Source organism: Lepus europaeus, chromosome 16, assembly GCF_033115175.1.
Source record: "Lepus europaeus isolate LE1 chromosome 16, mLepTim1.pri, whole genome shotgun sequence".
NCBI lineage: Eukaryota > Metazoa > Chordata > Mammalia > Lagomorpha > Leporidae > Lepus > Lepus europaeus.
This window is the reverse complement of record NC_084842.1, coordinates 1,085,654-1,107,132: the sequence shown is the minus strand read 5'-3', so window position 1 is coordinate 1,107,132 and position 21,479 is coordinate 1,085,654. Positions and strand designations below refer to the sequence as shown.

The window sequence follows — 21,479 nt, the reverse complement described above, 5'->3', positions numbered from 1 at the left end:
AGACAGTGAGAGAGAGACAGAGAGAAAGGTCTTCCTTCCTTTGGTTCACCCCCCAAATGGCCGCTACGGCCAGCGCACTGCACCAATCCAAAGCCAGGAACCAGGTGCTTCCTCCTGGTCTCCCATGTGGGTGCAGGGCCCAAGCACTTGGGCCATCCTCCACTGCCTTCCCGGGCCACAGCACAGAGCTGGACTGGAAGAGGAGCAACCAGGACAGAACCCAGCGCCCATATAGGATGCCGGCGCTGCAGGTGGAGGATTAACCAAGTGAGCCGCGGCACCGGCCCCTGTCACTCTGCTTTCAAATAAGTAAAATAGAGCTTAAATAAATTTTCATAACTTTTTACGTATTTGAGAGGTAGACAGAGAAGGACAGAGAGGGAGTTCCACCCACTGGTTTACACCCAAACGCCTGCAATGGCTGGGACCGGGCCTGGACCAGGCTGAAGCAAAGAGCTGGGAACTCCATCCAGGTTTCCCCACAGGGGTGGCAGGGCCCCAGGTACCGAGCCATCCCCGCTGCCGCACCAGGAAGCTGGGACCGCAGCTGTGCTGTGGGGATGTGGGCGTGCCTGCCTTGAGGCTGGGTAGGGGAGCCCTCCCCACCATCCTCATCCATCATGGGGTGACTGTAGTTTTTTCTGTCCGCTCCATTTTCTAAATTGACTATGAAGGACACGCAGTGGCTTTAAAATTAAATTAAAACAACTTGGAAACCTACAGGAGGGTAAAAGCTGTAATACGATCTTTTTTTTTTTTTGAACAGGCAGAGTTAGACAGTGAGAGAGAGAGAGAAAGAGAGAAAGGTCTTCCTTTTCCGTTGGTTCACCCCCCCAAGTGGCCGCTATGGCTGGTGCATTGCGGCCGGCGTGCTGTGCCGATCTGAAGCCAGGAGCCAGGTGCTTCCTCCTGGTCTCCCATGCGGGTGCAGGGCCCAAGCACTTGGGCCATCCTCCACTGCCTTCCCAGGCCACAGCAGAGAGCTGGACTGGAAGAGGGGCAGCCGGGACAGAACTGGCGCCCCAATTGGGACTAGAACCCAGGGTGCTGGTGCGGCAGGTGGAGGATTAGCCTAGTGAGCCGCGGCACCGGCCTGTAATACGATCTTTAAAAATGATGTGAAACTGCCACAGCCCCACGGAGACTGTCTTTAGAAGGGACTTATTTCAGGAAATTGCATTCCGGAGACAAAGCTCAGCTTGGGTAAAGACAGCCATTCAAGGCGTTTCTTACAGCGTCACAGGCTACACTGCTCTCCCGGGCCAGTCCCAGATGGCACCTGTGGCAAGCAGGTGCCAAGGCCTCCCCCTGCCAGGACCTGGAGGGTGCTGGCACAGAGGCTGCAGCTCACTGGTCGCTGTCCACTGCTCCTGCAGCTAACGGGCACCCTTGGGTGTTCAGGGGGTTCCTAAGGTCTCTGAGTCTGTGGCGGGACCACCTCCGCCCCTCCACGCAGAGCTGTCTCCTCATGGGCTGCAGGGCAGGGTGAGGGTGTGCTCTGTGAGTGGCAGGCACCTGAGCCGGCTCGCCTCCCCCACGGAGTGGTCTCTGGCTCCTTTCCAGCATCCTCCCCCAGCTCCCTGCGGCCTGTCTCAACTACACAAGGGGCTCCACCTGCAGGCACTGGCAGCAGGCTGCCCAGGCTTACCGTAGGCGGCCCGGGGGTGGTGCCCGGCTGGGGCGCCCTCAGCAGTGGCGACTGGCTCCCCGGCAGGTCCGGTCAGAGGGACGGTGCTGTCGTCGCTGGCCTTGGCGCCCGGGAGCTCCTTGAACGCTGGGGACTCGGCCTCCTGGACTTGACCGAGGCTTTCGTCAGATGCTCGCGACAAAGCGCTTTCTTTCTGGAGTTTGTCTAAAGAGGTACAGTCGTAAATGAGAACCTGCGAAGGGATTCCTGGGACCGGAAGATGGATGTGGACAGGATGCTTCGAACAGGTCACGGACAATGGAAGCAACCTGATTTGGGCACCAAAAAAACCAAAAAGACCGCACGCTCCAAGCAGTTTTTCCCGTGAACTCTTTGGAGACGAACTCGCAAGCACAGGTTTCAGTTTTTGTGTGTGTACCTAAGATAAACTCAGCTTTTCATTTCGAATTCCACAAACATCTCCATGGACCCTCACACCTTTATCTGCTGGTACTTACCGGGGGCAAGAAACAAACAAACAAACAAAACTACAGCCACAGAAAGAAAACCCGGAATTCCATCCGTTTTCTGGAGAATGCTGGCCAGAAAATCCAGCTATCGGGGACAGGCAGGTCTCCTACTGTGGTATTATAGCCAAACTGGAGAGCAAAGATTTTAAGGTCTCCAAGGATCTTCAAAAGCCTCACGGAAAAATGTGTATTTTTAAACAAAACAAAAACTATGCATAGATTTCAAAACTGTCTTGCACTCAAATAAGCTCGTCTTTTAATTCCATTTTCCACACACATTTTGAAGTCCCCTCATATGACATGAAGGGTTGGTTAGCTATCAAGGAAAGGCCCTACGGACGCAGCATGGGGCTCGTTTGATCCTTCCTGTTTGAGTCAGTCAGACAGACAGTGGGTGCCTGGGGCAGGTGTGGGGGGCTCGCCGTGGGCAGAGACCACGCTTATTCGCAGCACAGAGCAGGAAGTAGACTCCGTCAACTGCTCTTAATCCACCAGCAGCGTGGCCTCCCTAGGAGGCCTGGGGTTGGGTTAATGAGGTTTTCCAAATTATTAGTTGGTCAAGTTAACACGCAGCAGACTGACGACCCGGGGACCCGAGACTCGAGTCAGGGTCACTGCCACCCTCACTGGGACGAGGAGAGCCCATCACCCGCCCGCCCTGCCCTGCCCCAGCCTTGACCCCCAGGGAACTGGCTGTTATGGTCCCTGCACTCGGCCTGTTTCAGGAAGTCAAGTGGATGAAGTCAGTGGCAGGTCACTTCTGCTCAGCCGGAGCCCGTTACCACCCCTCCTCGCTGCCTGGCGACGTGCCACAGCTGGTTTGCTTGTTCTGTGCCGCACCGGGTTGGTTCCAGCTTTCACTGTTTGCAAACGGAGGTGCCGGACAGATGTTGTGCGGATGTGGAAACACGCAAGGGTGGTACGGACACCGCTCACGGAACGTGCACTGTCACCCTGCTAAAGAGCTGGCTGAGCTGTGCAGGAGCTCCGGCCGCCCGGCCTCCTGGCTGGCGGCGTGTGCCCGCAGCCAGTACACTCTGGGGTGTGCGGGGACAGCTCACTCTGAATTCAGCTTGCTTCGGTGCTGACACCTGTCCCTTGGGCTTACCGGCCCTTCTCATGTCTTTCTGGGTGCCATCTTTCTAACGGGGCTGTCTGTTTCCTGGAATTTCTTTGTCTCTTCTGAATGCAAGCCAGGTGCTTTGCGACTGCTTTCTCCCTGTGCGTGCGCTGTCTTTCCCATCTCTTCGTCGTGTTTCTCATGGAACAACGGTTTCTGATTTCGATCAAGTACAATTAACTAATCTCTTCTTAATGCACTGGTTTTTTGGTGTTAGATCTGAGAACTCTGCTTAACCCAAAGTCACTGAGGTTTTCCCTCTGTTTTTTCCTCCCTGAAAGTCTCATTGTTTTTTGACTTTGCATTCTGATCTATGGCACATCTTAATTTTTTTATAAGGTGGAGGGCTTAGATCAAGTTTCCTTTTCTTTCTTTTTTCTGGGGGGTGCGTGAATGTCTAATCAATCCAACACCGCGTTGAAAAGACCCCTTTCTCCACGGAACTGCCTTTGTACCTGACAGAATCTCTTGCCACAGGTGCGGGACTACCTCTGCACGCTCTTCCTCTGTAATGCACGTGTTTATATTTTCATGACCGTCACAGCCCTGCAGCTTTATCAGTCTTGCAAGTCTTAAAATCACACGGTGTGAGCCCTCCAAGTTAATCCATTTTCAAAACTATCTCGGCTATTTTAGTCTTTAGAATTTCCACACATAAGGGTTCTTTGAAAAGTTCATAGAAAACGCTTATGCAGAAAAAATTATGGATGGATTTCCAATGTTTTTTGCACCAAAATAAACCTCTCTTTTTATCCAATTTTCCATGAACTTTGAAGTACCCGCAATTTTTAAAAATTTTTTGGAATAGATTTCATTTTTAGTGTAGTTTTCTGTTCATGACACAATTGATAGGAAGGTACAGACAGTGCCCATACAGCCTCTGCCCCTATACCTGCCCAGTCATCAACACTCCTCTATTTGCTATAATTACTGATGCATCATTAGTAGCCAAAGTCCGGAGTCTAGATTAGGGTTCATCTTGATACATTCTGTGCGTTTTGACAAATGGATAATAACATGTACCCATGAGTATACCGTTCCCTCGAAAACTTTTAAAGCAGCTTGTCGAAATCTACACAACAGCCTGCTGGGGTCTGCATTCACACGGAGAAGAACCGACATCGGTGCTCTACTGGGTCTTGGAATGCACGAGCACAAACAAGGACTTTCCAATCCAGACGGATGCACGAGCTCACACACCAGAGGCACCTCCTGCAGCCCAAGGTGGGCGTGTCTTTTCTCTGTCGGGGGAGCCTTGCAAAAGCTTCCAGGCTGGGAATGCAAAGCTGCAGCTGGTGCTCAGAAAACATCTCCAGCTGACGTTCTAAACCACCTTCTCCTTTTTAATGCAGTGTCTTTATGAGGTCAAACTGACGCCAATAAAATCCATACATGTTGAATGTACACATGGGGGGATGATCTGTGACAAGCGAGGACCCCCGTCCTGATCACCCCATCCCCAGTGCTCCTGAAAAGTCCCCTTGCACCCCTGTGCTGTGTCCCCCAGACCCCAACTGGCCCAGGCAGCCAGGGATTTCTGTCCCTACAGAGTAACTGGTGTGTTCTCGTCTCCTGGAAAATCCCCTGGAATCTGAACAGGACCGTGGAGTCACGCGCTCTGCGTGCTCTCGCGGCTGGCCCCGCAGCTCCCTGTGAGGCCGGTGCGGCAGACAAACCACCACCGGCTTGCCCGTTCACCTGCTCAGGGACACCTGCGTTGTGGGTTGCTGCCAGTTTTTGTCGGCTACCGCTAGAATATTTTCACGCGAGGCTCTCTGTGAACGTCTGCTTCCACATCTCGCGGGTGAATCCCTAGGAGTGAAGTTTCTGGGTCAGTCCGGGAAGGGTCCGGTTGACTTCCTGCGGAACCCGCCGGGGCCGAATTTCCCAGGCGCTCCTACCGTTTTACGTGTCGCCGTGAAAGCTCTGAGCACAGTGCAGGTCTCTCTCCCCGGAACCACTCTCACTGGTGAACTCCACTGCGTGGCCCCTCCCAGGTGCCAGTGGCGACACGGACCTGGCTGCTCACCTGGCTCCAACGCTATCCTGACTGCCACAGAGCGGTCAGCTCTTTTTTTTTTTTTTGGAAAAAGCATTTACGAGGTTGCTGGACAGGGGAGACAGGCCACGTGCCACTGCGGCTCTCCACAGGGCGGAGGGCACCTGTGCACCACAGATGAAGGCTCGGGCCAGGGGCGTCTCTGTGACAGAGGAGCCCTTACCTGTGATCTTCCTCCGCATCCAGGGACACACGAAGAGCCACACGAAGAGCGCGAAGAGCAGCGCGACACCGGAGGAGATGAGGACGATTGCCCACAGTGGGAGGACCAGGCCCAGCACTGGGGAGGCAGAGGGGACAGCGGCGGGGTTACGCAGGCTCTCCCAAGGGCGCGCCCACCTCTGCCTTTTCCTCCCCCAGCTCTGTCCAAGATTGCCCCGGTTCTGCATTTCATACAACTCGCAGCCAAAAAGCCACGCTGCTGTATGTGGGGTGTGTACTGAAGACACACGGCGCCTTGTGAACACATCCTTTGGATCTAGGCTTCCCAGGGTGGGACAACGGCACGCTGACTTACGTCTTATCTGGGTGTCCAGGTGGCTGGCTAAGCTGCGAGTCCGCCCTGCTCTGTGCTGAGGGACGGCCAGACACCACCCTGGGAGCAGCTTCTCCCTGTCCCAGCAGCAGTCGGCAGCCCCGCCACAAGGGGGCATGGCACCCTGACCACATAGGTGAACCTTGCTAAGTCAGCTTAGAAATGAGAGGTTCTTGAAAGGACACTGGCGTTCACACAGAACTCTGCCAAGCGTCAGCTGGCAGAATTACCACACAGCAGAGTTTTTCGTTAGTGTACAAGTGGTGCTCGCTGGGCAGCACTGCTGTTAGCAAGTACCGGATCCAGGGTGCTGCCCGCGTGGTCGGCACCGCCTGCTGGCTGCAACAGGCGCGCCCCACACACGCGTTCACGGTGCGTGGCGTGGGCACTCCTGCTCCTGTGTGACCGCACGGCAACGGGCAGGCTAGAACACCTACCACCGCGCCAGCTGCGGCAGTGCAGACCAGCAGAGCGAGACACGCGTCATGGGAACGGGGGACCGCTGTGGTCCCCAGACACAGGTGAGCTGGGTCTGCACGGGACACAGCGCAGCGGCACCTGTCCATTTACCTTTTTTTTTTTAATTTTTAAAATTTTTTTTTTTTATTTTTGACAGGCAGAGTGGACAGTGAGAGAGAGACAGAGAGAAAGGTCTTCCTTTGCCATTGGTTCACCCTCCAATGGCCGCTGCGGCCAGCGCACTGCGCTGATCTGAAGCCAGGAACCAGGTGCTTCTCCTGGTCTCCCATGGGGTGCAGGGCCCAAGGACTTGGGCCATCCTCCACTGCCTTCCCGGGCCACAGCAGAGAGCTGGACTGGAAGAGGAGCAACCGGGACAGAATCCGGCGCCCCGACCGGGACTAGAACCCGGTGTGCAGGCGCCGCTAGGTGGAGGATTAGCCTGTTGAGCCACAGTGCCGGGCCCATTTACCTTTTTTAAGATATATTTATTTGAAAGGCAGAGTTTCAGAGAGAGGGAACAATAGAGAGAGAGAGAGAGAGAGAGAGAGAGATTTTCCATCTGCTGGTTCACTCCCTAAATGGCCACAGTAGCTAGGGCTGGACCAGGCTGAAGCCAAGAGCCTAGAACTAACTCCATCCAGGTCTCTCCCATGGGTGACAGTGGCCTAAGCACTTGGGCCATCTTCCACTGTCTTCCCAGGCACAGTAAAAGGGAGCTGGATGGGAAGTGGAGCAGCCGGGCCTCTGATTGGCACTCACATGGGATGATGGTGTCTCAGGTGCTGGCTTAACCCGCTGTGCCACAGTGCTTGGGGAGGGGGAGAGCATTTATGTTTAAAAAAGACAACCACTCCCTTCCACATGTGCACACAGGGAAAGTTCTAGAAAGACGATGGCTGCTTCTAGGGGAAGATGGGAAACGAGTGAAATTTTTGCTTTTTACAATGCATACTTTCACTGGCAACTTTAAGAAAACACAACACAGATGCCACTTTTGTAAATGGCCAAAGATTTTTAATGCAGTGAACCCTTTAAAAGGCCTGCTCTTCCACTAATGTTTAATGATGCAGGCCTTGTTACACTATTACCCAATGTATACATCCACACCTGTGCACGGTGGCAACATTAGGGGGCTGTGAAACCTCTGAGGGTGACAAGAGGCGACACAAGAGGCAGCGACTACGGTAAATGGGAGATCAGAGTTCAGGCAGATACAAACCAGAAACAAAAGGCCCAGGATGGCCTGGCTCAGTGCCTGCGGGGCTGCCCCAGAGCTGCGGGGAAGCACTCAGACCCACCTGGGCCCAGGCGGCAGCTTTCTGTCCTCACGCTGCGTTCTGCCCCCAGGTGTTTCTCGTCAGCCTGAGTGGGGAGCGCGTCAGAGCAGCAGGCGGCCGAGGTCTGCCCCACTCCTCTGCTGAAGCAACACAGGCGAGGGCTGCCCCCGGGGCGAGGCGACCCCTCTGGGCTGTGCACTCTCTAAGATGCAAGGGCGTTTTCATTAACAGGCCCCGTTTTTTCTTTGCCTGCTGGAAAAGCCCAAGACAGAGGGAGAAGGGATCGCCACGTTCCCCTGCCCCCGACCAGGCCAGGCAGGGCTGCGAGGGGCAGTCAGGACCTGAGCTCGGTGGCCAGGCCTCTGTCCCCTGGCTTAGCTGCCCTCTGCGCCACCCGCCAGTCACGAGCCGCCGGGAGGGAAGACAGTCAGGTGGAAGAACAGACAGGAGTCCAGGAGAACTGGGGGCGGGGGTTGTGAGAGAAGACAGAACAGGAACAGGTGCCAGTGACGCAGGCCTTAAGAGCACGAGGTGCCGCCCTGGTGGCAGGCTCCCGGGGGGACAGCTCGGTCAGTCACGCTGCGTGGCTCCGCACATTGGTAAATCAGGGGGTGGGGAATGCCCAGCCCACGGGCTGCACGAGGCCTGCTAAAGCGTCTGGTCTGGCCCTCCCATGGCCACCGCAGGCGGGACTCAGAATCCAATAAAGCGACACAGCAGGCTGACGTGTCAGCTGGCAATGATGCTATAAACCTCCAAGCGGCCCTGGGCAGAGGAACAGGTCCCCCAGCCTTGCACTAAACACACAGAACCAAGCTTCATGGTCTCCAAAACTTCAGTGCGGAAAAGGGCGGAAGGGGAGGAGGGGGAGAGGAGGAGGAGCAGCAGCGCAGTGGTGCCCCAGGGCCCGGCCTGGGGACATGTGAGGCTGTTTGCAGGGACAGAGGAGGGAGCAAAGGCCACTGTTCAAACTTGCTAAGAGCGCCCGACACACAGGCCCTGCAGTGAGGCTGCCGTGCTGACGGTAAAAGAGGGGAGCGTGCAGCAGAATCTCCAGAGAGCTCCCTGGGAGAGCACAGACCGCTGGGCTGGAGAATTTCCCATTTACGGCATCTAGCGTTGGGCCACAGAATCCGCCATCTTTTTTCTCTTTTATAGATTTCTTTCTTTATTTGAAAGGCAATTACAGAGACAGACACCTTCCATCTGCTGGTTCACTCCCCACAATGCCCACAATGGCCAGGGCTGGGCCAGGTGGAAGCCAGAAACCTGGAACTCCATCTGGGTTTCCCACACGGGTGGCAGGAACCTGAATACTTGGGTCATTCTCTGCTGCTTTCCCAGGTGCATTAGCGGGGAGCTGGATCGGAAGTGGAGCAGCTGGGACTGGAACCGGTGCTCATATGGGATGCCGACATTGCAGGTGATGGCTTAACCCACTGTGTCACAATGCACGCCCCAAGAATCTGCACTGATGAGCTGCCAAGTGCTGCTGCTGGCACAGCTGGGACGCAACTGGCCCAGGAGCTCCCCTTCACCTGGAAGTCAGAAGTCCCTCCCAGAGCCCTCTGCGGCTGACAAGCCCTGCCTGCCTGCACTTCATGCTGTCCAAGCACTCCACAGAAGCCTGGCCCTGCACATCTGGAGACCCTGGCATTACAAATAAACTTCCGGCTTGATCCAACCCAAGTAAGCACTTTCTGCCGGAGTTATTCTGGGTTCTGGCAAGTTCGTTTTTAAGGACGAAAACACAAAGACGACTTCCGGAGTGCGAGCTCCATCTCTGAAGTTCAGGAAGGACTCACCAGAGGCAAGTCATGTCTGTTGCAAATCGAGCTGAGGACATAAACAGCTTCATAGCCATTCAGAGTGGAAAGCAAAACACGACACTGGAACTCAACATCCAGCACCTCTCTGGTTCGTTCCATGCCTAGAGATGCTGTTTGTCCGGGTCTCTGGGAGCTGAACTCGGGAAGAGTGATGCTGGAGAATTTCCTTTTCTCCTTTCATCACCAAGGCCCTTTATTTGAAAATGTCCCAGGGCCAGAGCCGTGGCTCACTAGGCTAATCCTCCGCGTGCAGTGCCGGCATCCCATAGGGGTGCCAGGTTCTAGTCCAGGCTGCTCCTCTTCCAGGCCAGCTCTCTGCTGTGGCCCGGGAGTGCAGTGGAGGATGGCCCAGGTGCTTGGACCCTGCACCCGCACGGCAGACCAGGAGAAGCACCTGGCTCCTGGCTTCAGATCAGTGTAGCTCTGGCCGTAGCGGCCATTTGGGGAGTGAACCAACAGAAGGAAGACCTTTCTCTCTCTCTCTCTCTCACTGTCTAACTCTGCCTGTCAAATAAAAAAAAAAAGGAAAGAAAAGAAAACGTCCCAAGGGGGAGAGAGGACAGCGACAGAAAGGCAGAGCTCTGCTGAAAGGAGCCACTGGACCAAGTGGTGCTGCACTGACCACCTGCGCCCCCCTGTGGCACAGGCTGGCAGGTGCGGAGGCCCCAGCGAGTAAATCCTGCGTGACTCAAGTCTGCTGTGAGGCCAAGAGAGCCCCTGCAAAGCTTCCGTGGACTCGGACTCAGCTCCTGGGTAGTCCGGCAACACCCCGGGGAACCAGCGTTAGCAGAAGCCTCTTCTGGCTGACTGGAGGAACGAACCGGGGGCCTTCAGGGTCAAGACCACCGCCTCCTTGCTGCTGTTCCAGGCAGGTCTCCCTCCACCCCCCAAAAAAACGTCTCCCAAATATGTATGGGGAGAAACAGAGAGAGGGGACGACTCGGGACTTCCTGGAAACAACGCCAAACGGATGAGGCTAACGGGGACTGACGGTGGAGACGCTGCCTCACCAGCGAGGGTCCCTGCCTGTGCTTCATGACAAAGGATGGGACCCGGCCGTGCGAGGACACGGCACGCTCCCAGCCGCCCCCGTGCCCACGCCAGGACGCGGGCTGCTCTTCCCGTTCAGGGTTTCTAATATTCCTAACTAAAGAGAAAGCCCCCCCACCCCATGCTGGCCAGTTCACGTGGCAGCCTCCCTAGCAGGGGGTACGTCCACAGGTTTGTGGGGCAATGGGATTCATGGGTGGGGGCTTGGAGCCGTGTGGCTAAGAAGCCTGGGTTCAGGTGCTGGCTCCACTCCCCATTCCAGGTTCCTGCTAGTGCACATCTTGGGAGACAGCAGTGAGGGCTCCCGCCACCTGGGAGACTTGGATTAAGTTCCCAGCTCCCAGCATCAGCCTGGCCCAGCCCTTGCAGGAGAAGATGGGAGTTCTGTCTCACTATCGCGCTCTCTCTCTCTGCCTCTCAAATAAATAGATAAATTCTAAAAATGGGATGAAAAGCTAAATTAATTGTTGCACAAAACTGTTTTTTTTTAACCCATGCACAGTGCTTGCAAAATTCTATTCACTTGGTGAAGACCTCTCGTATGGCAGTTTCAACACTTCCTGGGCACCAGAATGAGCTTATCTTTTAATTCCAAGCCACACACACTTCTTTTTTTTCAGTATCTTTGAATACTGGGAGACCTTTGACAAGAGAGTTAACAGAGATGATGAACATGTGGAGGTTGTTAAGCTTTGTCGTTAACACCCTGTGCCAGGTGCTGTGTGAGTGGGGTCGACCTACGGGGTCTCCCATGTCAGTGCAATGTCACGACCAAGACCCTGGGACTCCGTGTCGTCATCCCACAGTCTCCCACCTGCACTGCGGGCGGAGCCCCAGTACCAGTGTCCCAGGTGTCCGGGGAGGCAGGGCCCTGAAGAATGAGTTGGTGAAAAGCTCAGCTCAGCCACCCTGGGAAGCGTCTGTGTCATCCTTGGTACCCCATCCGTATCCGGTTTCATGTCCCCGACAACTATCTACTCTCCCAGGGAGAGGATTCTCTTAGCACACGTGCAACGAAACTGCTGCAGAAAGATGAGGAAAAGAAAAACGAGAGGTGGAAAATCCCAGCCGGGGATGACAAAGCCACACACCCAGCCGCCTTCAAGAAAACCAGGGAGCAAGACGAACAAGGAGCAGGCAAAAGCAAAAGGCAGAAGCGACAGGAAAGCATCTTTAGTTGTCACCGGGGGGCATCCACAGCCCTCAGTAGCTCAGGGCATCCGACACGGCCCTGGGGTGGGGTGGGGGTACGCAGTCCTGAGGGCTTCCCTGCTTTGTGTGCGGCTAACCTGAGATCCAAGAGCTGGCTTAGGTGAGGGATGAGACCTCGCCTGCAGGGGGCCGTCCACAGCACGGCTCTGTGCTGCCTGCACCTGCAGCCCCACGCCCCAGGCCCCTCCCACGCTCTGGGATGCAGGGAGCTCCACCGCAAGGCACTGCCTCCTCCCTGACTCCAGAACATGTTAAAAAAAAAAAAGCCTGCCACAAACACACTTCCTAGTCCACGAGTTACGGAACCCGGAGGGACCACAGGAGCTGTCTGGGGGGCTGGGACGCCACCTCTCTCGGGCTGTGCTTCCATGTAACTCACAGCAACTACGAGGCCAGCACCCCCACCCACGTCACTCGAAGCCAGGGACGCCGAGAAGAAGTACTCAGGGCAGGTGCCAAAGTTAAAGGCCGTGTGGGGTTGGGGATCGTATCACTGATTTTTCATGGCTGATGTAGACAATATATAATTATGTATATCAAATAAAATCTGGGTAAGATTACACTGAGCAAATCCACAAGGATCCTCCCCGCACAGCCCCCATATTGGAAGGTGACCCTTTTCAACCTTACTATCACGCGCCTTTTAGCAGAGATTTAACTTTTGATCAGAGGAAGGGAGACTTCTCTGTCCGATGTGGCCATCAAGGACATCAATGAGATGAAGTACAACACAGACACCCGCTGACCCCCACCTGTGTCCGTGGTGGTGGGTGTGTTCCAGAGGCACCTGTCACAGAGAAGCCCTCCCTGCCGAGACAGGCACCCAAGTATTTCAGAGAAAGTTGCCAGCTCACCACTCTGAGACATATGCATATAAGAACACTGGAGGCGCCGGCCTTGTGGTTCTGAGCTCACACGGGCAGCCCACACAGGAGCACTGTTCAAGTCCCTGCTGCTCTGCGTCTGACCCAGCTCTCTGCTAATGCACCTGGGAAAGCAGGAGAAGATGGCCCAAGTGTTTGGGCCTCTGCTACCCACATGGGAGACCCGGATGGAGTTCCAGGATCCTGGCTTTGGCTTGGACCAGTATGGCTGTTGTGGCCATTGGGGGAGTGAACCAGAGGATGGAAGACCTCTCTCTGTAACTCTGCCTTTCAAATAAGTAACTAATTTTTAAAAAAAGAAAAAGAAAAAGGAATACTATACATGCTTTTGTTTTGCCAGAATGTAAGAGAAAAAAATTCATTTTTAGCTGATACCCCCTCGCCACCAAAGCAACTCTAGACGCTTAGTTAAAAAAAAAAAAAAAAAAAAAGCCAAAGCAACCAGAATGGGATCTGGGAGTCTCTGCTAAAAACAGAGCCCCCTTGCTTTTAGCCACAGTGGGAAGCCAGCACGCAGGCTGCTCTGAGGACCAGTAGGGGCTCTGGACGCTGACCCCCTACCCCTTCACCAGGGGGCAGGGTGGAGGCTTGGGGGAGGCAGGGGAGAGGGGAGGGGCAGACCTGGCTGCTGCACCCTCCCTGCCATCCATGCCTCTCTCCGGGCCCAGCAGAGCCCGCCTGTGTGTGCTATCAGCTCACATTCTGAGATCAGAGAGGCTGCGTTAAGCTTCTAAAGCAACACAGCTGGGTAGGCGGCAGAATGGGGATCTGACTTTCGTTTGAAACCAAAGTTCTGATGCCCGTTGCACCTCCCGGCATCTCTTGGTCATTTAGCACGGGTAAATGCATTCACTACTCTCTGCTACGACCACAGGAAACGCTTTCCTGCTGCTGGCCAGCGATGCCGAACGAGTCGCTACTGCGGACGTGCGAGCTCTGCTCCCGAGGGAGCCTTACCTGGTGCTCCTGTGTACATGATGGAAAACACATTTATTGCTATGGTCGCAGCATAGAACACGGGAAGCGCCCGGAGGCCGTTGGGAACGGGGTCCTCCTGTGTAACAAGGGGACAGAGCGGCAGGTCAGGACTCATGCAACACAGCACGCGGCCACAAGAGGTTGTCTCCAGCACGGGTGTGGCCCACCCCCTGCACCCAGGGGCCAGGGCCAGGCTCCATGAGCTGACGTCAGAGTTCGAACAGGAAGAATCGCCAGGGTGGGTCAGCTCAGGGGGTCGAAGCCCTCTAGCGAGATTCAACTTTGGCCCTGGAAGTCCACATTCAACAACTACGTTAAGGGCCAATGCTCTGGCATAGTGGGTAAAGTGCTGCCTGCAGGGCTGGCATCCCATAGGGGTGCAGGTTCGAGTCCCAGCTGCTCCACTTCCTATCCAGCTCCCTGCCAATGCACATGGGAAAGCAGCAGAAGATGGCCCCAGTGCTTGGGCCCCTGCACCCATGTGGGAGACCCAGATGAGGACCCTGGCTCCTGGCTCCTGCCTGGTCCAGCCCCAGCCGTTGCAGCCATCTGGAGATTGAACCAGCAGATGGAAGATCTGCCTCTCTGTCTCTCCCTCTCCCTCTCTAACTCTGATTTGCAAATAAATAAATCTTTAAATAAATAAATAAAAATGTTGAGACTCAAACCTCTGAGGATTCTCTACATCACCCTTATTACACAGACATTTTAACTGTACTGAAATGCGTAAAGCAAATGCATTTCCAGGTACTAGGAGTGTCCAAATCCTCAACCATGAAAAGTTCAGGAGTGGTGGGCTCTTTGTCTGGTACGATGTTATTTATCTGCAAACAGGCTTCTTCTACGGCATTCCCTAAACCAAATGCTTTAACGAGAATGGTGCCACACATGTGTTAGGTTAAATAACGTCTGGGAAACTACTGGGACTCTTGGAGCTTTCAGCAAATCTACGGAGGCATTGGAAGCAAAAACACGGGCTAGAAACTCTTACACACCATGCTAGCACATAGATGGTATTCAAACAACTCAAGATTTTCTAACTGTGCCAGCCAGCCTCACACGTTTGTATGGGCATGCTGCCTACCACAATTACGAGGAAAATTAGCTCTTAGAGTTGACGTGGGCAACAGAAGCTTGGCTGAGTCAGCAGAGTCCGTCTCACAGATCCATCTCAAGTGCAAACAGGTACACAGACAGCACGGCTCACGGAGAACGCATTCTGGGGCATCCTGAGCAGCCCTGGTCACGAGGCCTGGGCCGAATGGCAGCGGAAGATCAGGGGCAACGAGAGCAGGGGCAGCAGGGGCCCAGCTGCACGCGTGAGAGCGCCACAGCCAGACCAGGCCGGGGAGGGCCAGGGCAGAGAATCTCGGGCTCAGCATGGCTTGGAGGGACATGGCCAGCAGCCTGACCCGTGATGCATCACGTGGGAAGGGCCCAGCTGGAAGGCCAGACACCGGTTCCAAGACATCACTTTCTTGGGGGCAAGAACTGCTAACAAAAGACTTAGGTAAACATCTGAAGGTACACAGTCCTGAGTCTGTGCCTGTAATAAAATCACCTTACGTCTTTTAAGAATAGAGATTCTCAAACTCAAACAGGGGCTGGTGCTGTGGTGTAGCAGGTAAAGCCATTGCCTGCAGTGCTGGCATCCGATATGGACACTGGTTCAATTCCTGGCTGTTCCACTTCCTATCCAGCTCTCTGCTAGGACCTGGGAAAGCAGAAGATGGCCCAAGTGCTTAGGCCCCTGCACCCGCATGCGAGACCTGCAAGAAGCTCCTGGCTCCTGGCTTCAGATTGGCTCAGCTCCAGCCATTGTGGCCATTTGGAGAGTGAACCAGCGGATGGAAGACCTCTCTCTCTGCCTCTGCCTCTTTGTAACTCTTTCAAATAAATAAATTAATTAAAGAAAAAAAAAAAACCCTCAAACAGCAAACATCTGATGGAGCCCTGTCTCCTTTCTCCTTCTGCTGCCTCCTCTCCCTCTCCTCCCTCCCAGGCATCCATCATCTGCCGCCCAGGCCAGCATCCATTATTCTCTCTGAAACATTTAATGAGTGTCTTTTCCAGTGCCCAGCTCAGTGCTGGCCACTGGACTACGCAAGTGACCGAGGTGGTCACAGAGCAGCAGAGTGGAGAAACAGACGCCCACAAGGTGCCATCAACGATGAGGAGGAAGCGCTGGGGACAGGGGACCAGGAGGTGGCCCAGGGAGCCACACCTGAAGACTGGGGAGGCGTGTGTGTGCCAGCGAGGACGGATTCCACATCGAGGAAATGAAGAGGCTGGCAGGCGAGACGGGGTGGCACCTTCCAAGATGTAAGCAGATATCAGCGTGGCTGGCGCCCAGGGGAAGGGGGTGGCGGCACTCGGCGGAGGCATGCTTGCGCTTCTCCAAGGGAACATGCCTTCGGTGGGGCACGGGGCAGGGCTAAGGCCGAGGAGCCGCCTGTCCACGTGTGTCCCCGAAGTGCGGGCAAGTGAACGCCGGAGCCGGTCCCCTCCTCCCTGGGGCATGCGTCCCAAGGACCCCCCTGGCTGCCTCAAACCTCAGAGAGTCCCCACCCCAAGATGCCAGGGTCCTTGGAAATGTCTGTGGAAAACCGAAGTAAAAGACGAAGCCTGTTTCAGTGCAACGCGTTTTGAACCCCATGCCTCTCGAAAGGTCTCCAGAGACCCTGGGCAGTGCGTGTCACGAACACAGCTCCGCGTGGACTTCCAGATGACCTGCTTGGAAACAGGCTCCCTACCTTTTGATTCCACTCTGCACAAACATGCTGAGGTCTGAGATATGCCCTTGCCTGCTTTTCCCTAGCCGTACACACATCCCAGTGGTAGAGTTTAATTTAGAAGTCAGGCGCAGCGAAGGCTTAACCACAGCAATAATGCTACGGACCAGTTCTTGCAACGCACTGGACTGGAAGCCACGTGAACTCTGTGCACTGCACTCACCCTTCCCCCTGTGATGGCGCGACGGGACAAGCCTCACGGGGTGGAGATCCCCCAGCGAGGCGAGTGACTGTGACACAGCACGCGGCTCTTACGCAGGGCTTATCTGGACACAAGCACTGGCACACCGTACCCTGAGAACCGGGCTGGCTGCCTGAGTGCTTGCAGGTGCATGGCACACACGGCGTGGAAGCACTGAGTCAGTGGGAGGCTTTGTGTCCTGGGCAGGGCTGGTGCCCGAGTCCGAGCGGGACGGGGTGACTGCACCCTGCTACTCAGGACGCTGTGCCATTGAACTTCAGGGATTTTCCACTCAGTATGTTCAGACCGTGGCTGACTGGGTAACTGGAACTACGAAGAGCAAACCCCGGTGCAGGCACTGCTGTGTGGTGTGACAGTCTAAAGCAGGTGTCATGGCGTATAAAGCGCTGCCACGGGCCCCTGAGAGGCAAATGTGCTCGTCTCGCTGCGTGCCGTCTTGTTTTACGTTTTAGGTGAACATGCCCAGCAGCCTATTCCTTCTTATCCTCTCCTCAAAGTAGCCAGTGTGTCAAGCTTGCCTTCTTCAGACGATGTTAGAATGAGTTGTTCCAAAGTCTGCACACCAGCTCCTTCCACCCCGTTTAACTTTCAGAATACAGCGACCTTTCCTTCCCGAAGCCAGCACCATTCCTGGGAAGGCTGATGGGTGAACTACATCCTGGAGCCAACCCTGCCACCCACGTGGGAGACCCGGAAGAAGCTCCTGGCTCCTGGCTTCACCTGGTTCTGCCCTGGTCACTGCAGCCACTTGGAGAGTGAACCAGCAGATGGGAGATCTCGCTCTCTTTCTGTCTCTACCCCCTCTCTTTGAAACTCTTTCAAATAAATAAATAAATAAATAAATAAATAAATAAATCTTAAAGAAAAAAAATAAGAAATCTTGGAGCTGAGCAACACTGTTTGTAACTGTTTTCTGGAGTAGTCCCTGGCTGAGTAACCTTGGCTCTTTCTGGCTACTAACTCACTCCAGGGTGCTGTTGCTTTAACAATGCACAAATAAGGGGTCGGTGCTGTGGCAGAGGGGTAAAGCTACCGCCTGCAGTGCCGGCATCCCATATGGGCACCGGTTCGAGTCTCAGCTGCTCCACTTCTGATCCAGCTCTCTGCTATGGCCTGGGAAAGCAGCAGAAGATGGCCCAAGGGCTTGGGCCCCTGCACCCACATGGGAGACCCGGAAGAAGCTCCTGGATCCTGACTTGGGATAGACACAGCTCTGGCCACTGCAGACAACTGGGGAGTGAACCAGCAGATGGAAGACCTTTCTCTCTCTCTCTGCCTCTTCTCTCTCTATGTAACTGACTTTCAAATAAATAAATATATCTTAAAAAAACAAAACAGGTTCTTTCTAAAAAAAAAAAAAGGAACAAAAACAAAAACCAATGATATACAAATACAATTATTCCTCCCACCCCCCCACCATTCATTCCTACTGAGTAGTACCTACATTAGCTTTAAAGTTTAATAATAATAATAATACAAAAATCGCCTCACTTACCTTTTTAAGGATGAAAATTCTGATCAGTACGAACAGCACGCCAGACATGAAACCAGATAAGAGTGGAGATATAAACCAAGAAGCAACTGAATAATTGAAGAAAAATCTAATGAATGTCAAAATCCTTACGTAATCAAGGTCAGATTCACATAAGACGAGGATAACCAGCAATCAGCACACACTAATGAACGTGCCCGCAGTCACTGGCCTTAATGCCTGGCTGACGTCACGCGGGTGCGGCTGCACTCAAGATGGGAGCAGCAGCCAAGCGCTCGGCTGCGCCCCGGATCCCCCACAGCCCCGGGGCCGGCCCTCCTCACAGCGCTTGTCCCACAGGTCACCTCTAAGGCCTGCCTGGTGCTCTCACTCCTGCCTCTCCCTTTGGCCTCGGTGTTCCTTACTCTGGGGGCGCACTGGGGCCCCTGGGGAGCTGAACTCTTAACACCACCCCCAGGGTTCTGGGCTACTGAAGGGTTTGGAGGGAGGTCGGGACACTGGCATTTTTCCATTGTGTGCCCAGGTGATTCGGAAGTGCAGCTGGAGCTGAGGACCACTCCTCCAGAGGCCTGGGACCTGGCCACTTTCCCGGGGCCTCCCTGCCTCTAGGGGCAGATGGGACCTCAGGAGCATAGTGAGGTGTGGACATGCCGCTGGCTCCCTTTGAAGCTTCCTCCCCGACCGTGAGCTCTGAGACCTTTCTGGGCCCAGTCTTTCTATGACAGCCAGACTGGGTTCAGTCCAACTCACTGCTCTCATGCCTGGGAAGTACAAACAGATTCTGGTTTTCAAAGCTGACGAGAGCAGAGTTTAAAGACGCCCGCACATAACAGCTCACAATCTCCACTAACAGAACTTCAAAGGGAAAATGCATTTCCCATACCAGCTCTTCTAAAGCTTAACGTCCGAAGGGGCCAAAACTGCGGTGTAGAAGGTTAAGCTGTCTGCAGTGCCGGCATTCTATGTGTACGCCAGTTCAAGTCCCGGCTGTTCCACTTCCGATCCAGCTCCCTGCTAAGGGCCCAGGAAAGCAGTAGAAGATGGCCCAACTCCTTGGGCCCCTGCACCCATGTGGGAGACCCAGAAGGAGTTCCAGGCTCTTGGCTTCGGTCTGGACCAGTCCCAGTCCCAGCTATTATGGCCATTTAGGGAGTGAATCAGAGAGTGGAAGATCTCTCTATCTCTCTCTCTCCCTTTCTCTCTGTATCTCTGTCTTTCAAATAAATAAATAAATAAATAAAATTTTTTAAAAAAAAGTTGGGTCTGGGGCCAGTGCTGTGGTGTAGTGGATAAAGCCACCGCCTGCAGTGCCAGCATCCCACATGGGCGCCAATTCGAGACCCGGCTGCTTCACTTCTGATCCAGCTCTCTGGTATGGCCTGGGAAAGCAGCAGAAGATGGCCCAAGTCCTTGAGCCCCTGCACCCACATGAGAGACCTGGAAGAAGCTCCTGGATCCTGCCTTCAGATCAGCTCAGCTCCGGCCATTGTGGCCAATTGGGGAGTGAGCCAGCAGATGGAAGATACCTGCCCCCCGACTTCTCCATAACTCTACATTTCAAATAAATAAACAAATCTTAAAAAAAAATATGTTGAGTCTAGTATATGGTATGCTGGCTTATAACTCAGGATCATGTACTTATTAAAATAAATAAATAAAGCTTAGCATTTGAAGGGGGGGAAACCCGATGAAAAAGTCACTTTGGATACAACTTACTCTAAAGCTCGTAAACTTTCCTCCTCACAGGTAAAAGAAAATGGCAATTACCAATCTTGACGAGCTCCATCCACTGCACGCCTTTCGTGCCGATGGCGACGAGCGAGAATCCTATGGTGGCGCCCACAATGCAGTGGGTGCCAGAGATGGGCAGTCTCAGGAATGACGCAATCAGCTGCCACACCGCCGAACCTGCGCACGGGAAGAGCGGTGAGAGTTACACCGGAGTCAGAGCCTCACACGGGCCCCGGGGATGCAGCCAGGGGCTGCTCTCCGCTCCAGCATTGCCTGGGGATTTGCTTTTCTGCGCATTGAGGTCTGGACCGAAAAAAAAAAAAATCACAAAATTAGGGGCCCGGCATTGTGGCACAGCAGCTGAAGCTGCCACCTGCAACACTGGCATCTCACACAAGCACCAGGTCGAGTCCCAGCTGCTCCACTTCCCATCCAGCTCCCTGCTTTGGCCTGAGACAGCAGTGGAAGATGGCCCAAGTGCTTGGGCCCCTGCACCCACATGAGAGACCCGGGTGGAGTTCCAGGCTCTTGGCTTCAGCCTGCACCAGTCCTAGTCCCAGCCATTGTGACCATTTGGGGTGTGAACCAGTGGATGGAAGATCTCTCTCTCTCTGTAACTCTGCTTTTCAAATCAATCAATCTCTGTCGTGAGGTTTGGCCAAAATGAGGCAGGAGAGGGGAGGCTCCAATGATCACAGGGAGTGGAGGAAGGCGGTATCCTGGAAGGAGGTCTTGCATCTTGCAGCCTGTGTGCCAGGGTTCAACACCACACCGCTCCCTGATTTTCTTCTCTTGTCCGAGAAGTAACTGTGATGACAACCCCGGCTGGCCCTGTGGCTCCAGCCCCTGCCCTCTGCGTGCAGGCTCCATTCTGCCTGCTGGGCGGCACCCTCGGTTCCAGCTTTGCGTCCCTTCGCCTCAATTCCACCGCTGGGCTTAGGCTTTCTCCCAGCTCCAGGTCACTTTGGGGACTCGTACAGGGAGTGGGAAAAGCGGCAGCTGGGAGGGCTCACTTGCAGAGAGAGTTGTTGAAAGGCTCACCCGGAACTGCAGGGGAATAATGAGCCTGGATGATAAGCTGGGAGCATTGATTAATCCCAGACGTTAATTCTGGAAGCCTGGTTGCTTGGTAGCGGACGCAAACTCAAGCCGGCCCCCACTTCCTTCAAAGATTTCTGAGTTGGGGAAGGATCACTGTTGGTGGTGAGGGTCCCAGTGCGTGAGGCCATGGGGACAGCTGCATGGGCGAGGGGTGGGCGTGCTGACCTTTGAGGCCAGCTGTGACCTGGGTCTGGCCGCAAAGCATTCCGGGAGGAGAAGTGGAGAAGTGTTGCCAGTCCTGCGCTGCCAGCCAGGGAACAGGTTCCACGGTAGCACCGAGGAGTCCCCGGGGAGAATTCCTTCAGCTCGGCATCTGAGCCCTGGCTGGCCCCAGGGGAATGGCTGTTTTAAAAATAGAGCCCCGAGCCGCCACTTGAACAGCCACACTCTGTGATTTATATTCTTACAAACATTAAAATAGCTGGGGATGGAAGGGAGTGGGACAAACTCGCCCAGCTGAACCCACGCTAGCAAGAGCTTCCGTCCTCAAAGCCTCCATGCGCTGTGTGGCTGACTTAAGAGGACGCGTCCTGCAGCAGGGGAGTCTGTGAGGACAGGCTGGGGCGTGGGGACCGCCTGCGAGAGCGAGGAGGGAGAC

General features: G+C 54.6%; 1 protein-coding gene across 9 annotated transcripts in view; it reads right to left on the bottom strand.

Moving 5' to 3' along the window:
- Positions 1–21,479, bottom strand: part of SLC20A2 (solute carrier family 20 member 2) — a 104,055-nt gene that overhangs the window by 14,872 nt on the left and 67,704 nt on the right. For all 9 annotated transcript variants that reach the window (XM_062212914.1, XM_062212911.1, XM_062212909.1 and 6 more), the window contains 5 exons: positions 19,817–19,957; positions 18,053–18,138; positions 13,543–13,639; positions 5,500–5,616; positions 1,649–1,852 (listed from right to left, as the gene is read on the bottom strand). In XM_062212914.1, coding sequence (XP_062068898.1) covers positions 1,649–1,852; positions 5,500–5,616; positions 13,543–13,639; positions 18,053–18,138; positions 19,817–19,957 — 645 coding nt within the window. The remainder of the gene's footprint in view (positions 1–1,648; positions 1,853–5,499; positions 5,617–13,542; positions 13,640–18,052; positions 18,139–19,816; positions 19,958–21,479) is intronic.